Source organism: Mus pahari, chromosome 10, assembly GCF_900095145.1.
Source record: "Mus pahari chromosome 10, PAHARI_EIJ_v1.1, whole genome shotgun sequence".
Classification (NCBI taxonomy): Eukaryota; Metazoa; Chordata; class Mammalia; order Rodentia; family Muridae; genus Mus; species Mus pahari.
In genome coordinates, this window is record NC_034599.1 from 53,021,708 (window position 1) to 53,037,521 (window position 15,814).

General features: G+C 52.3%; 1 protein-coding gene across 1 annotated transcript in view; it reads left to right on the forward strand.

Annotated features, from left to right (window-relative positions):
* The window catches only part of Stra6 (stimulated by retinoic acid 6), a 91,213-nt gene that overhangs the window by 62,873 nt on the left and 12,526 nt on the right, over nt 1–15,814 (forward strand). Inside the window, exons 2-7 of the mRNA XM_029543580.1 lie at nt 8,652–8,780; nt 12,483–12,549; nt 12,836–12,921; nt 13,892–14,031; nt 14,338–14,361; nt 14,535–14,665. Of these exons, the coding sequence (XP_029399440.1) occupies nt 8,668–8,780; nt 12,483–12,549; nt 12,836–12,921; nt 13,892–14,031; nt 14,338–14,361; nt 14,535–14,665 (561 nt within the window). The 5' untranslated portion in view covers nt 8,652–8,667. The remainder of the gene's footprint in view (nt 1–8,651; nt 8,781–12,482; nt 12,550–12,835; nt 12,922–13,891; nt 14,032–14,337; nt 14,362–14,534; nt 14,666–15,814) is intronic.

Sequence of the window (15,814 nt, forward strand, 5' to 3'; positions counted from 1 at the left end):
TGAGCCACCATGTGGTTGCTGGGATTTGAACTCCAGACCTTCGGAAGAGCAGTCGGGTGCTCTTACCCGCTGAGCCATCTCACCAGCCCCTCATTTGGCATTTCTTATGGAGGGAAGAAAGGTGTAAAGGAGGGGAGACATAGAGATGGGGACAAGCATGCTCGTGTTCAGGATGGAGGGACTCATGGACAAGGACAGACAGCCAGGCAGGACAATGAGATGGAAAACGTTTGGTATTGGAGATGGACAGACAGCTGCACATGGACAGTGGGCAGACAAGCTGTTAAGTGATATGGCCCAGGCTTGCCACTTGTGTTGGTGAACTGAAGGGGTCACTTCACCTTACCCCAGAGTGGGGCTCCTAACCCCAGAGTGGAGCAAGCCCAAACTATAGGAAGGGGGTTTCTTGAGTGGAATAGGGGTGGGGAGATATTGGGTAGGAATCTCTGACCTAACCCTTCCCTTAGCTATAGATCCTGCCACCTTATCCAATCTCTGTGGTTAGCTCTCTTTTGGCTGTGATAGACCACGGAACCAGATGACAGACTATTCACCTTATGGTCTGTCCTCAGCTCAGCCTCCATCTTTGCAGCTAACTTATTGCCCTGCTCTACTTAACTCACAACACTTGCCTTATAGTCCCAGAAGAGTTCTTGAGATCTGGCCTTCAAAACTCCATTTTAGCCTTCTGGGAATAGGAAGAGGTAAAGAAAGCACCCTTCTTTAAAGAGCAAGTCCTAGGAGTACTTTTTTAATTTCACTGACTAATACTTAGTCTCAGGGTTGCAACTAGCTGCAAGGGAGTCTGGGGTGGGGTGAACAATGCTGGCTGAGAGTGGAGTCCGCTCAGTGATGCCTTCCAGCTACTTATCTACATCAAGCTTGAGCACATTCTTACAGTTAAAGGATTTTTACGTGTGATGGAAGTTTAAGGCATTCATTTACAAGAAGAAAAACTCCTTCTGCTGGGTCCATCCCTCGCTCCATGTGTTGAGGGTGAAGCAGGAAGAAGGAAAGGGAACAAGAAAGGCCCCTCCTCCATGCTCCCCTGCAGCTACCTGCTTCTCAGGCACTATTTAGAACACATAACACCAATATGTGGACATTCTCTGAGCTGTCATGTCTGGTGACTGCTAACTCTCTTTACAAATGCTTTGGTTGGTGGTCAGTGAAGAACAGTCAGTGCCTCCCCTGTTGGGACTGTTTGCCTCTCCTGTGTTAAAGAGTAAACTCCTATATATAGCCTAAAGGAGACTTGTGTAAGGAAAAAGGTGAGGGAGAAGGAAATGAGGGCATAGCTGTCCCTTAGGGAGACCTGTCCTTCCACACCTCAAAGCCCCACCTCTCCATGCAGAAGTTCAGACTCAAGGCTGATCTCTGAATTCACAAAGCCCAACACCTCTACTCCCTCTTCCCTCCAGCCCCCACCCCTGGCAGCTGCTGTGCCCTGGCTTTCAGGCCTTGTTGTTCAGGGAACCCACTTTTCCCCTGACTCCAACAAATAGTCCTCAGGTCCCCTTCCGGGTCTTTTTAAAAAATTCCTTTCTCTAGGAGACCCAGGACCTGCAAAAGCTTGCCTGCGTCACATGGCAACAGTGACACCACTCTGAACAGTTTGCTGTATGCCTGCCAGACTCACCTCACATGCTCTCACTCAAACACACACACACACACACACACACACACACACACACACACACATACACACGTCTTCTTATCTGAAGCATATAACAGGACAGTGGTTTCTGTGTGGCTCTGTCACTGACTGGGCAGTGTGTCTTGGAATTTGCCATATTGGGCAGTACCTTCTTTATTGCAGCGAAAGGGTTCATCACTGTCGACTATCGAAGCATCTTGATGGCTATGGGGCTTAGTGCTTTCTGTGTGGGTTTTTTTTTTTTTTTTCTTTCCTATTGTAAACAACCTTGAGCTTCTCGTCTGCATGTCTACAGAAGGGACTTTTGGCTTACGGCTTAGTCCTGTCTACCTAAAAACAGTTCTTCCCGAGAAGGAGCCATCAGCGTCCAGCAGCCTGCCAGCTTCCGGCCAGCAGCAGCCTTGGGCTGTCTGTGTTCCATCTCCACCTCTCTCTTTCGGGGCAGCTGAATGCCTCACTCCTGGGTGTAGTGCACACTCTTGCTCTCTTCTTCTGGGGCCACGGAGAGCCTATGGTTCCAGGCTGCCCACATTGGTTGACTGCAACAACTTTCTCTTCCATAGAAGAGAGATTGCCCTCTCTAGGTTTAGCTCCTGAGAAGTAGGGCTCCTTTCTTGTCCTAGCCAGCATCCACTCTCTCCTTACTCAACTGCCACAATAATAGCACCCGGTGCAGCTGCTTTCCTTCAGGGCACCCTTTGAAGGAGGTGGACTGGGGAGGATAGTGAGCATTGCACAAGCGCTGGGCATCTGATGTTGTCCCCATTGCCTTGGGAGTGTACTAGGAGGGTGAATGGGTGTGACCCAGAGCTGCAGCGTCTTTGTGAGGTGTGGAAGAGGAGGGTCTCCGAGGGGCTCCTTGGCTTCCTCCTAGAATGGCTCATACCAGAAATTCCAGCTTCATCCAGTGTGGTCCCCCTCCTCCCCGCCCCATGGCCAGGGCCCTCAGCGCAGCTGGGTAACAGCAGGATGCCGATCAGTTATTAAAAGCCAGGCTGGTGGCTGGACTCAGTACAATTCATCAGGCGATGCCCCCCTGGGAGTGATGGATAGTGACAAATGAGGGTAGGTAGGGGGGTTCCTGAGCTACCCGTGGCCACAGCTGGGGAAACTCAGTCATCAAAGCCCTGGCTTCTCCAGTGGGGGGTGATTCTGAGGGCCAGGGGGATCAAGTTTCGGGCAAATGGTTTAGGGGCGGAGAGACTCCATGGCAGGAGACACAGGGCGGCGGGCTCCTGCCTGGTTGTTGTGCAGGGGCCCCAGCAGCTCAGGGGCACAGAGCTAAGCAGACAGAAGGGGGCAGACCCTGCTGACTCCAGAGGTCTAGGTCTGGGAGGGGGCTGCTTTCCAGGAGATCAAACAGTGGCTCTTAAACCAGGTGTGGGGACCCTGCTCAGGACAACTACTGCGGCCTCACAACCAGCCAGCCTCTGGGATCCCAGCTCTGACAGAGCCGAGACCCAGAAAAGGCTCTAGTTGGTCAGGAGCACTCTGCTACATCTCCCCAGATCGGTCAAGGAAGGGGAAGAGGTACGGAAGGGGAAACCAAGGAAGCCTGCAAGGTGAATTGGGCTGGAGCCAACCTGGAAAGCTAGGTAGGACTGTGGTCCAGAGCCAAACTGGGGAGGCCTGAAGGAGTGGGGGCAGGGGGAGGGGCTATTCGGAGGGCACAGCATGGCAAGCAGGGGACTGAGAAGCAAGCGGGAGCTTGAAAAAAGAAACAAACATACGGGAATGTACAAAAGTCACATCTGTCAGAACAGGACCCACGGTCTGTGACAAGAGACAGATAGAAAGCCCTGCCCTGGGGGTAGGTAGGAGATCTTTGAGCAGTCAGTACAATGCTCAAGCCTGCTTCCCAAGGCCTCACCGTGGTGGTACCACCCAGGGAGGATATAAGGGAAAGGAGACCCCTAGATACTTAGAGCCCCACAACCTTCATGGGATTTGTGGCACATCCACGTCCAGGTCTGAACGTGCAGCATATAGATGTCACCAGCAGTGTCTCACCAGCAGGGAGGGACACTGAAAGTAAGAATGTTGCCTTTGCCCCCAGCAGGAGCTGAGCGAGCCCTCCATCACCTCCCCCATGGTCTGTCCCAACTCACTCCTCTGGGAGAGGAAGGACATCCCCTCCCCTGGGACAGCCAGCTACCCTGCTCTGCCTCACCTTACTTTAACCCAGCACAGGGTGCTATAGGCGAGGAAGCATAGAATTCCAGGGAGGCATCCCATGATGCTCTGACCCTCCTGTTTGGCAAAGGAAGAAAGAGATAGAGAACACCCACGCTTACTTTCTCTCAAGCTTGGCAGCCAACAGGTTGCTTCCCAGCCCACTGTTTGGGGCCAAGATAGTTTGGCTCCTGTGTATGCTGGGTGTGCTAATGTTGATGATTTTGTGTGTGTGTGTGTGTGTGTGTGTGTGTGTGTGTGTGTGTGTGTTATGTACCGGTGGTCAGACTCCCAATCCCCTGCCTTCTTAGGCTACAGAAGCCTTTCTGCCTACCTGCATGATGTCTGTGTGGGTGGGGCATCACCCAGTTCCAGGGTAGACTGAAGCACTCATTGGATCCTGTATCTTTCTGTGGGATTGGGATGTAGCTGTTTTGGATGCTACAGGACTCGGGGTATGTTGCTGGGTTTAGTATATAGGCTGGGATAGGATGGTAGAGAGTGATGGGGGTCTGTGGGCTATGGCTGCTGCTCACTTGCTCACTGGGGTTTGGACCTTCCTTCTTCCTATCCCCAGGCTGAAGTCCTGCGGTTTTAAAAGTGAGTTTGTGTGCGTGTGAAGTTCTGACAGGACCAAGGGAGTCACTGGTGTTCTGAGGGTTCTCGTGGGGTTGCTGACATGTAGGAGATATCGCTGGATTCTGTCAGTGCCTTAGAGTTCTGGGGCTGCTTTGGGGGTTTCGGGGTGCTGCTGCCCACATTCCTTGCAGGTTGCAGTTGGCTCCTTCTGAGCTTAGCACTTTGCCCTTTGAAGATTTTGATAACCACAGGCACCCACGTGGGCCTCTATTCCTGGACACAAACATTCCACAGGTTTAATCAACTTGAACAAAAACATCAAGAGGAAGGAAGCCTTATCCCAAAGCTTTTAGGGACCAGTTCCATTCCAAGATTTCTCTCTACCAAGCCCAGATGGCCAAGGGCTTTAGCTGGATGAAGTCTTGGTGCTTAGTCGCCGTTGCTCACATAGGCTGTAGTCGGAGGGCAGGGCAGCTCTGCCACCCCTTGCTCTGTACTTTTTGCCTCCGTCTCTCAGCTTCCTAAGACACTTCGTTCTTGTGACCATGCCTAGTTTGACCTCTCTGATCTCAGGGTCGTGTTCCATATTGCCTCTGCCAGGAAGGCTCCTAGATTGTTTTCTCTTCTTTGTCCTCCACTTTCCTCTGATCTCTATAGCCCTTTCTTCCAATTATCTCTTCTCTCTAGCACACCATCCTGACAGCAGAACTCACATGGGCTACTGTGGAGCCAGCTCCCAGGAGCGGGCTGGGTCCTCTTGCCCAGGACTTTTCAGAAATTCTTCAAGAACATCTCTTAGCATCCCTGGATCCCTTACCTTTCCCCTTACCAGCTTGCCCATGTGGCTAGGCAATTTATTATCATTCTCCGAGCTAGTCCCCTGGTGTGCAGGCGGGAAGACCGTGCTGTTCATATCTCAGGGTGAAGAAGAACCTTGGGCTTAAGAAGTGGGTTTGTCTTCAGATGAGACACACGGTTACTCATTACCTGTGGATCTTCCCCCTGCTCCCACCAGAGTGGATGGTAGATAGAAGGCATGGGGGCGGGGCAGGGTGCTGAATAGCCACAGCCTGGCTTCTGTGGCTTTGATACGCTTTGATATGCTTGCTACAACAATGTCTGGTGTGGTGCCTCCACATTCTCGGGCTGTGAAGTCACTGAAGACAGTCTTGGGGGAGAAGCCACAATAGAAGACTCTGTAGGCTGGTTGCCACAGAGGTGGAGCTACGACCCAACCAGAGTAAGCAGTCACTCAGGGCTGCAGGGGCAGAACCAACACTTGACCACAGGTAGTCTGCCTCTCCCTAAAGTTCCCTACCCTCTGTCTTGTGGGAACCTGCCTTGCTTCCCTTGCTCTGCCCCAGGCGCTGGCTCCAGTGCTGCTTCTGGGTCCATGGGAACAGAGAAAGACCAAGTTTATACTTTCCTTATTCCTGCCAGGGAGGTAGAGCTGCCACCAAGGTGGCAGGGAAAGGGGAGGTGGTATTTTGGGATCTCGGGCTTTATAGGAACAGATTTGGTGCATGGAGGTGGGTTAGTGACCATACCTGGCCTTGGCAAGGGGCTATCTACATGGGTTCGCCCTCGAGTGGACAGAGGCTCCTTCTGGTAGCCTGATAGGGTCCCTTCCTCCCTCCCTTTAGGATTAGGCTGCATATAGCTGGCTCTGCATTGCCCATCTCTCCTTTCCTCCCCTCACTATTTTCTCTTCAGTTCTGATGGTTCATGGTGCACTGTCTCTTTCTACCCCCCTACATGTTAAGCCTCATGGAGTGACTTATGACATCAGTAGGTGAGACAGAACTATCACATAAGATATTTGGAATGAATGAATGAATGAACAAGGCTTGGGATGTGGCAGGGAATCTCTCTAAGGCAGGACAAAGTTGACAGGTGGAGGTATCTAACCATTGTCTTGTTCAGGCAATGGCCATAGTCTAGGACTGAGCTCTTTGTTATTGGTATCATGAGAGGCAGGGCTGAGATATGGGTTGATTGCTCTCTATGCTGAGTGTCTGTGACCCTTGAGAGGTGAAGGGCAAGCTAGGCTCTGGCACTGGAGCAGAGGGCTCCAGGAAGCCTGGCACGTAGCAGCCTTTTGACATAAGACCATGAGTGAAGAAGAACCACTAAAACAAGAAGTGTTTTTTTGCTAGACTGGATCTAAAATCTCTGTGATCTCAGAGCTAGGCACCATCCTGAGGGAAAGAGCAGGGAAGGTAGAGCTCTGTCCCTGGAGAGCCGGAGGGGCAGGATTTGCCTGACCCCTGATATCAGACAGTTCAGTGTAGGCCTCTGGGTTGTATCCGAGAAAGCTCCATCTTCACGATTCCTCTGTGGAATGGGGAGGGAGGCAGAGCCTTCTTCCTGGAAGATAGGATGCTTGGGAAGGAGGCAGTGAGGGTTCACAGGGCTCAGGACCCAGTTGCAGGCTGCCAGTTGCAGGGGCCTGTGAGACTGAGGCTCTGTCCATTCTGAATGTTCGCCCTGGAGCTTCCTTCTACAGTGAACAAGCAAGCTTCTCTCTGCTGTCTGGGCCTGGGGACCAGCTGGTGTCCTTCGGAGCTCCACCCAAAGGTGATTTTCCTCAGGAATTCTCCTTCCTCCGATTGCTCTTTTGCAAACACAGTTCCCATGGGATTGGTCAGGACACCCTTCCCCCTGCAGATCCCAGGCTCGGGAGGTTATAATTTTTGGTAGGCTAGTACTCTGAACTGTGCTTTTTCTAGTCCCAGCATCTAGAGCAGTCCTGGCACATAGTAGGTGGTCAGTAAGCTTCTGTTGAAAGAATCAATGAATGAGTGTGTTTTTATAAGGAGGAGGGGGCTGTCAGATGGCTCCGTGGGTAAAGGTGTTTGCCACCGGGGACCAGTGATGGGTGTTCTGTCCTCCCCAGAACCCACATGATGGAGAGAGGGGGTCAATTTCTATAAGCTGTCTTCTGCCACGGCATGTGTTGATTCCCCCTCCCCAACTACACACCCACAAAATAAATAAATGCAATAAAAATGCTTTTAAAGCTTATCTGGACAAGGTCATGGCCCAAATCCCCTGCAGAGTACTGAAGGCTTGAGAGCCTCAGAATGTCAGGTCGAGCTGAGAACAGCTCTCTGCTTTGTCTGCCTTTTGCTCCTCCCCACAGGCTGGGCCAGGGAAGGGAGGGGGCAGCCAGGGGTCCAGCTCCTCTGGGAGGATAGGAAAACCCTCACCCCTTCACCGGGGCTGGAACAAGAACAGCGGCAGGCAGGCAGGCGAAGTTCATCTTCTCGCAGGTCTGGTTTGAGTTTGAAGGACTCATTTCCGCCTGTGGGGGTGAGTTATCTTCTTGTGAAATCAAGTCGTAAGAACAAAAAGGTTTTACTAGTGTAACACGTGTGCTCTCCCTCATATATACTCAGGAGACCGTGTGGATAGGTTCCCTCCCTGTCTCTGTAGCCAGCCCCAGTAGGGTGTTGCCCTAAGATGCCACAATGCTGGGTTCGGAAGAGGGGCCATGCTTAGGCAGGAGAGCTTGGGGCAGGTGCTAGGAGGTAGGCATGTGCACGGTCAGCAGCCATCCATCTTCCGGGTCTCGTCAAGAATTATGGTGTGTTCCCAGCACTGAGGCTGAAGAGGTAAAGGGGCTGACTAGAGGCAAATGAGGCTGGGGGATGGTCTCAAGGGAGCCTTGGTGAAGAGGGGAGGGCTTGGGCTGGACCCCAGAGCAGGAGGGGTGGAGAGACCAGCTGCAGGACAGACCAAGTGGAGCCGGGCCGCAGCCCGCCCGCCCACCCTTTCATCTTTGCGGCTCCTTCCTCCTTGGTCCCCCTCTCTACTCTGTCTGTGGGTCCATCTGGGTGGGCTTGGGGCGGGGAAGGAAGGGGTCTCTGCGGGCAGTTTTCACAAGAGAGATCTTTGAAAGTGGACCAGCTGGTAACAGGTCATTTGGTCCACTAGGCGCTCCCAGCAAGAGCCTGAACCCCCAGGGGTGCAGAATACTCTGTCAGACCACACTCGATTGGGTAGGGTAGTTCAGGAGGAGACTCCTGTGTGCCCCCACGCAGCCCCACCATCCCTCCTCCAGCTCTCTCCTGACCTGCAGTCCCAGACTTTTCCCAGAGAGCTAAAAGCAAGAAAGTAACCTTTAGGATTAACAAGAAATGTTCCTTTGTTTCTTCTTCTTCTTTTTTTTTTTTTTTTTTTTTCCTTTTAAGCCTCTTTTCACGTTTGTATGCCCTCCCCCCCCCCCTTGTCTGGGGTCAAGGAAGAAGAGCTGGAGCATGGAGTCCCAGGCATCTGAGAATGGAAGCCAGACCTCCTCCGGGGTGACAGATGACTACAGCAGCTGGTACATCGAGGAACCTCTAGGAGCTGAGGAGGTGCAGCCAGAGGGGTAAGTGTGGCAATTGGCTCAGGCAGCCGTCAGAGCCAGTTATGGTAGAGAGGTTGCCAAGATGAAGGCAGCGAGACCCTGGGCGAGTGTCTAAGACTGGTTTTGCCATTTATCTGCTGTGTGACCTCTCAGCGACTCACAGCCTCTCTGGGCCTCAGACTTTCTATAAAACCTGGGGACAACAGTTCTTGAACTATTATTAAGAAAGGCTTGAGGCCATGTGGCCCATAGCCAGCCAGGATGGGGAACAGTGAGGAGGTGTCACAGACCTCTGTGGTGCTTGGTGTAGGGTTTGTCCCTGGGGCTTTACAGGCACAGGAGAGTCAGGAACTGAAGGAGAAAAACCCGGGGAGCTGCCGAGGAAAGCGCTGGCGCACCGTTATCTCTGGACCACTCTGAGTGGAGGAAGTTTTGGGAGGTGTGGAGGGAGAGGACACCTTGTTCTTGAAGCAAGTGTACAGGCTAGTCCAAGGAGGGCATGCAGGTAGGTCAGTTTACCCTCACCCCATGGCTGTCCCGAGAACTCCTGGCCTAGACCCTTCCTATCTGTTTAGTCTGGGCACCTTGCCGAGGAGTCGGGGTTTTCTATGGCATAGTATTGCTCTCCCCTAAGACTGTCTGCCTCTAGGGCACCAGGAGTTTGGCTCTCCCCTGAAAGGTGAGGCAGAGCAGAGAGGTGGGGGTGGGGTGAGATGGGGTGGATGGGAGGTACTAAGCCAGATGTGTGCACATCTGTTCACCATTAAAATTTGAAACTGGAGAAGGAAAAAAATGCTCAAGTGTTTCCCCAGAGGCTAGGACTGCAGCCTGGCTTGGTTGGGGTCACCCAGCAGGGACTGAGGCCCCACCCAGGCTCTAGGGAAAGAGCTGTTATTCTGGACTTAGGGTTCTGGCCACCTGCAGAAGAAGCCTGTGGTCAGCTAGACTGTGACTCCCCTTCTCCCAGCCTCCCCAGCTCAGCTAGGCAGTGGTGGACTAGAGGAGGGGCCTAAGCTCTCCAAGGAAACCAAATTCTTAAGTTGGGGTAAGGACCCAATCAGAAACTGTGTCCTTGTGAGTATCAGGGACCAGGCTGGACACGGGCAGGAAGCCAGGTGCCTGTAATTCGCTGTTGCTGGGCTAGCTCAGGATAAAGTAAATGTATGGTGGGCACTGGGTCTTCAGAGAAGAGGGTCTATAGAATGCAGGGGATTGTTGGACCTTACCTTTTTAGGAAAAAAAAAACCCAACAAGTCTAGACATCACCCCACTTCTTTCCCTCCTCCCCCAGAGATGAGAATGGGAGGCTAAGAGGGAGTACAGGGGATTCCCTAGGAGATGAACTTGAGTTCACCTCTCCCTGTGAGTCAGACACCCCAGGGGTGTGCTACATCAAAGCTTTGAAGAGTTCCAGGATGCAGACTTTCTGTACCTTAGTGTGCACCCTAGGATGGAACTAGGGTGGAGCCCCCGGCTCAGGATAGACTCAGCCACGGACTTCTTGCGCAGGCAGGCTTCACGGTATTTTAGTGCCTCCCATGCCAGCTTTAACCTTGCCCTGGCCTTCCTCTGGGCCAACTGAGAGACTTGTCTAGTGCCAGCCGCACGGTCTCCTCCCTATCAGGTTCTCTCCACAGCCCAGGCTGCCTCCTCCCTTCTTTCCCTATGGAGATGCAGCCCTTCTGTCCAACTGAAGCCCAAAAGCACCTTAAAGGTTACATTTGCATCGCTGTGGTCCAATGCTCAACAAAAAGCCACTACAGGGAGGACAGGACCGTGTGGCTCACGGTCTGAGGGTCCAGTGTCTCATGGCAGCGCAGGCACTTGCAAGCATCTGGGCAGTAAGGAAACAGACAGATCAATGCTTGTACTCTGCCTAAGCAGGGGCACTGTCCATGTTCAGGAACGGTCCCTTCCTCTCCATTCCTTTCCTCTGGGACACCCTCGAAGACACAGCAAGAGCTGCCTCGTTGTCTCCTAGGCACTGCTTAATGAGGTGAAGCTGACAATGAAGACTGACCCTCTCAACTACTTCTCAGAAGCCACATGGAACTTTCTCTCCCCTCTACACTCTTTAGTACCTGTGTGTATCTCTCCTGAGAGGGAATTCCCTGCGGTCTTTGTGACAATATCTATCTTCTGACCAATCATACAAAGGCTGAGTCCCCATCCATCACCAGTGAACTAGGTGTCAGCTAGAAACCTTATGTTCAGTAAGGACCAGAGGTTCTGAAGACAGGGCCCTATATAAGGTTTCCAGGCTTGGAGTGGCTTCTAGCTTGATGTGGGTTTGTGAGAAAGTGACCCCAAGCTACTCAAGGGTCAGTGTGCTGCGTCCTTGTCTTGGCAAGACTGGAAGCACTGGGCTGAGCGGAAACTAGACACTGAGAAGGGTTTAGGGACTTGTGTGGCTGCTCCCAAGGCCCTAGGACTGGTCAGAGCTCCACCCATTCCCCCTCCCACACACTGCACTTAGGTGTGGGTGGGTGCAAGACCTAAGCTCAGACAAGATACCCATACCCCCACACTCCTGCATGGCAGGCACGTTGCCTATGGGAGCAGCTTTGCTGGGGGCCAGAAGTGGCACTGGAAGGATCCATTTGACCTTCTCCACCTTAATGATGAGCTCAGGAAGTCCTGCAAGAAAGACAGATGGAGGAGGCTGACCGAGCAGGTGGTCCCAGGACTCTGCACGGGTCTTAACTTCTCTTTGCTATAGAGCAGGCAGGTGCCTAAGATGGGGTGGCCTAGTCTCTTGCCAAGACAAACCAAGCCACAGCCTAGATTCTGTTCAGCTTCAGCCTTTCCCTCCTCCCTCCTCCCTCCTCCCAACTCCTCCCTCCCCTCTCCCCCTCCCCATCCCAAATGCTACAGTCCCATCTTCCCAGGCCTCCCTCCCTCTGGCTCTCAGTCCCAAGCCTTGCAGACTTGGTACTCAGCCTCCTCACTTACCCATCTGTAGTCCCAAGCTCTCTGTGCCACGTGACCCAGCCCTGGAAGTTGCTTTTGTGGTCCTCATTGAGCTCTTTCTTCTCACTGGCTTCCTTCTGTGCTTAAGTTACCTTCAGAGCAGGACATCTGCCAGCCCCCAGGGAGCCTCTGTGGTGATTAGGAAAAAGAATACTTCATTTAGTGTGTTCAGCTCTGCAGACACAGGACATAGAGAACTGTATGGCCTGGATTTCTGACCATATTTATTTCCTTGGCCAAGCATCCTTGCACAGTGTGCAAACTGTTTAGCTGTACATTAACACTTTTAATGAGATGGGATGGGAAAAGAGAGAGAGGATCCTTCCAGTTCTGGATCAATCAGGCACCAGAAGCAAGCCAGACAAGACCAAATGCTAGATTGCTTGATTCAGTAGTGTGTTTAACCTCTGCTCTGTGAAGGGGAGCCTTTGTGAGGTTAGGAGCAGCTGGGAGACCCCTAAAAGTGGGTGGACAAAGAGGAGGATCCTTGGAGGATAGGAATCATTTGGGTGAGCAAGAATAGATATTTAGACCAAGCTTGCATACTCTGTGTCTCCCAAGAGTCTCCTTTCTCTAACCCTAAAGCATGACACAGGGCCGGCACAGCACAGGGTATGGGGGTCCAGACTCACCCTGAAAAACAGAACTGAACAGGCTGGGGTGGGAGCTGAGGAAGATGATAGTGAGGCCTCCTCTGTGGGCAATGCCTTAAACTCTAGCTACAGCTAAGCCTGTGGATCATTTATTCCACAGGGTGACTCCCCCTTGCCAGCCCACTGCACCCCCTGCCCTGCTCCATGCCTGCCTGGCTTCACTGTCGGTAAGTTCAACCTGCCTTGCCACCTGCTGCCAGTCCAGGCAGAGGGATCTGTGTTCCTATTTGGGATGGTGCTAGGGACCTCATGCCCCCCCCCCAAGAGGTTACATGGGAGTTCTCCCTACAGGGATCCCAAGCCAGAAGTGTTGACCAACTCTGTCATCTTTTAGCCAGTCTCTAAGCTATCACCCGAGTACGGGAGCGTTTTTGAGACAGACAAGGACAAATCTTGGGACTCAGACCTCTGGGAAGCCTGGCATCCAAGCCCTGTTCTTCTCTCTTCCTCCAGCTCCTGGTCCTGCTGCTGCTGACCTTGCTGGTGAGACGTCGCAGGCTTGGGCCACGCTGTGGTCATCGCAGACCTGGACTGCCCAGGTTTGTGCTAGTCTCTGGCAAGTCCCATTTGAGACCCAGCTGATAGGCTCCTTTAGAAAGTTGAGTGACTTCTTAGATGCTTTAAAGACTTAGGAACAGCCTTGTCTTTCTCAATCTGGAGCCCCCCCCTCCCCCCATTCAGCTTTCTTGGCTTAGGCAGGCAGGTATGGAGGAAAGGATTCTAGAGAAATGTGGGTTCTGGTATGTAGCCCTCAGACTTAGAGTGGTCCTTATCCCCCCCCCCCATGCTGTTTCTCTTGAGAACATCTTGGGATTGTGAGTAGTAAGCAATCACCCTGTAGCCTCTATGGCTGCAACTTTCTTTTCCTTTTTCCTATGGTTTTGCAACTCCAGAGAGTGAGCTGGGTGTCATCCTGAGGACACAAGACTGGGCTGGCTGGCGAGGGAGACAGCAAACATTAGAAAAGGTGCCAGCCACAAGTCCTGTGGGAATTGGGGACTACTGTGGAAGCACCCTGAGATGCTGCCTGATGCAGAAAGAAGTCTGCTTTGCTGAGGGAGCAGACGGAGCAGGATGGGGTTCTCGGAGCACCAGGACTAGTTAGAGTAAAGAAGCAGAGAACCCAAGCCTGGGACTGCCGTGCCCGCTGCCTGCCCTCTGCTCTGGTCCACACCCAGCCCAGGGAGGCTGTCTTTACACAAGGATGTTATGACTCTCTGTGTTCTCTGAAGATCTGCCAGCCCAGACTGACAGATCTATTCAGGAGGAGGTGGCTGTTTCCTGGAGCTCCCCTGGTGGGCGGAGCATCTAGAGCTTGTTCTCAGCTCCTTGTGCCCCGGGGCTCTGCTCAGGATGGGTTCTAGGTTTCTCCACAAGCATGCCGGCAGTGAATGAACGGGTGGTGAAGGGATTCTCTCCTCTGGGCTATAGATTTGACAGTTTAGGGAGCACACTGTGAAGGGGCGAAGGCTCAGGGACTGACTGACTGCCTGTCCCTGTCTCTGGCAGCCCTGTGGATTTCTTGGCTGGGGACCTATCCTGGACAGTGCCTGCTGCTGTCTTTGTGGTCCTCTTCAGCAACCTGTGCCTGTTGCTCCCTGATGAGAACCCACTGCCTTTCCTGAACCTCACCGCAGCATCCAGTCCAGGTATCCAGCAGGAGATCCTGGGGCTGGTCTGATGGGACAGAGCAGGGTGGGGTCCTGGTTTATTAAGGTTGGCTGGGGGAGGTGACGGCAACAGGAACAGCTGTCAGTAGGGGGTACCGCTGGCCGCAGAATGACCTCTTTAGATCAACAGTCTCCACAAAGGGTGGGATATATCAATAGCTCTAGTTTACAATAGAGAGAACTAAGGGTCAGAGAGGAAAGCTGCGATAAAGTAGCACTTAGTTTGGTGAGTACTTACTCAGGTACCGCACTAAGCACTTCTTGTTTGCCTTTGCCTTTTTACAGATGGAGAGATGGAGGCATCAAGAGGTAACTTGGCTAGGATCACAAAGCCTTTGCTCAGACCCGAGCAAAGTAGGCTCTCACACACTGGAACAACTAAGGGGCTTGGACAATGGAGACAGAAAAACATCTCTGATGGGTATGGTCTAGGCCCTGAGTCTTTCTCTCTCTCAGTGCCTCTCCTTTGTTTCTCTCTCTAGGGCCCTGGAAGCTACTGGCTCTGCTCTACTATCCGGCCCTCTACTACCCTCTGGCTGCTTGTGCTACAGCAGGGCACCAAGTTGCGTACCTACTGGGTACTGTGTTATCTTGGGCCCACTTCGGTGTTCAGGTCTGGCAGAGAGCAGAGTGTCCTCAGGATCCTAAGGTAACCCTGACTCTCGGGGGGCTAGGGTGGAAGGGTGTGCCTGCCTGACTCTCACCTCTGTCTACGCCCTGGGCTCCCTTGCTTTCCTTCGTCATTCTCCAGATCTCATGGCTGTCAATCCACGTCTGCACCAAGCTTGGCTGCTCTGAAGTTGAGACCCGGGGCAGGGACCTAGGCCCCATCCCCAGCAGCTTTCAGCCTGGGGTGGGGGGAGAGTGGAGGGAGAGGATGCCTGCAGCACCCCTCCCCTGACTTCTGAGTCTTTCTTTGTGCAGGAAGAATAGAGAGAGAGAAGCGCAGAGTGGGGAAATAAGCTCAGAGGTCTAAAGGAGAATTCTAGAACCCCAGAACTAGCTTCACTGGCACAGGCAGGAACTCTGAAGCTCCCAGTCCAACCCAAAAAGAAATAGTGTATCAGTTTTCTAGACAGACAATCCAGTTTCACAGCTTCACCCCTTCATTCATTTATTCAACAAACATTTCCAGGCCTTGAAATATACCTGTGGAGAAAATACAGTAAGTCCCTGACTTTCTAGGAGCTGTCCTTGCAGAAGTAGAGGCAGGATACACAAGCAAGGCGGTACTACCTAATGCCAAGTGCTCTGAGAGAAGCGGCACTTGTCTGGGACTCAGTTTCCCCACCTGTCAGCGCGGGTGATGACACCAATCTCTCCAGGAAGGTGAAGATTGGGAATTGTTTTTAAAGCCAAGCATTATGGATCCCACCTGTAATCCCAGTTCTTGGAAAGCTGAGGCAGGAGGATCACTAATTTGAGGCCAACTTGAGCTACATAGCTAGACCTTGTCTCAAAATAGAAAACAAAGACCCCTAACATGAAAACCTAAGAAGTTTTTTGCCAAGCGACTTGGATATTTGTTTAGCATTAGAATTTAGTGTACATGAAGCTCTCTTTCTCTCTCTCTCTCTCTCTCTCTCTCTCTCTCTCTCTCTCTCTCAAACAATCCCATACTGATTTGAAAATCAAATGAATGAATATGGAAGGCGCTGACCCAGGGAGGTGTCACATGAATGCTGAACCATGTACCAGATAAACTGTACTAACAAAATTAGGCCTTTGTCTAGTTGTTTTGAGATTTAACTTTTTTTTTTTT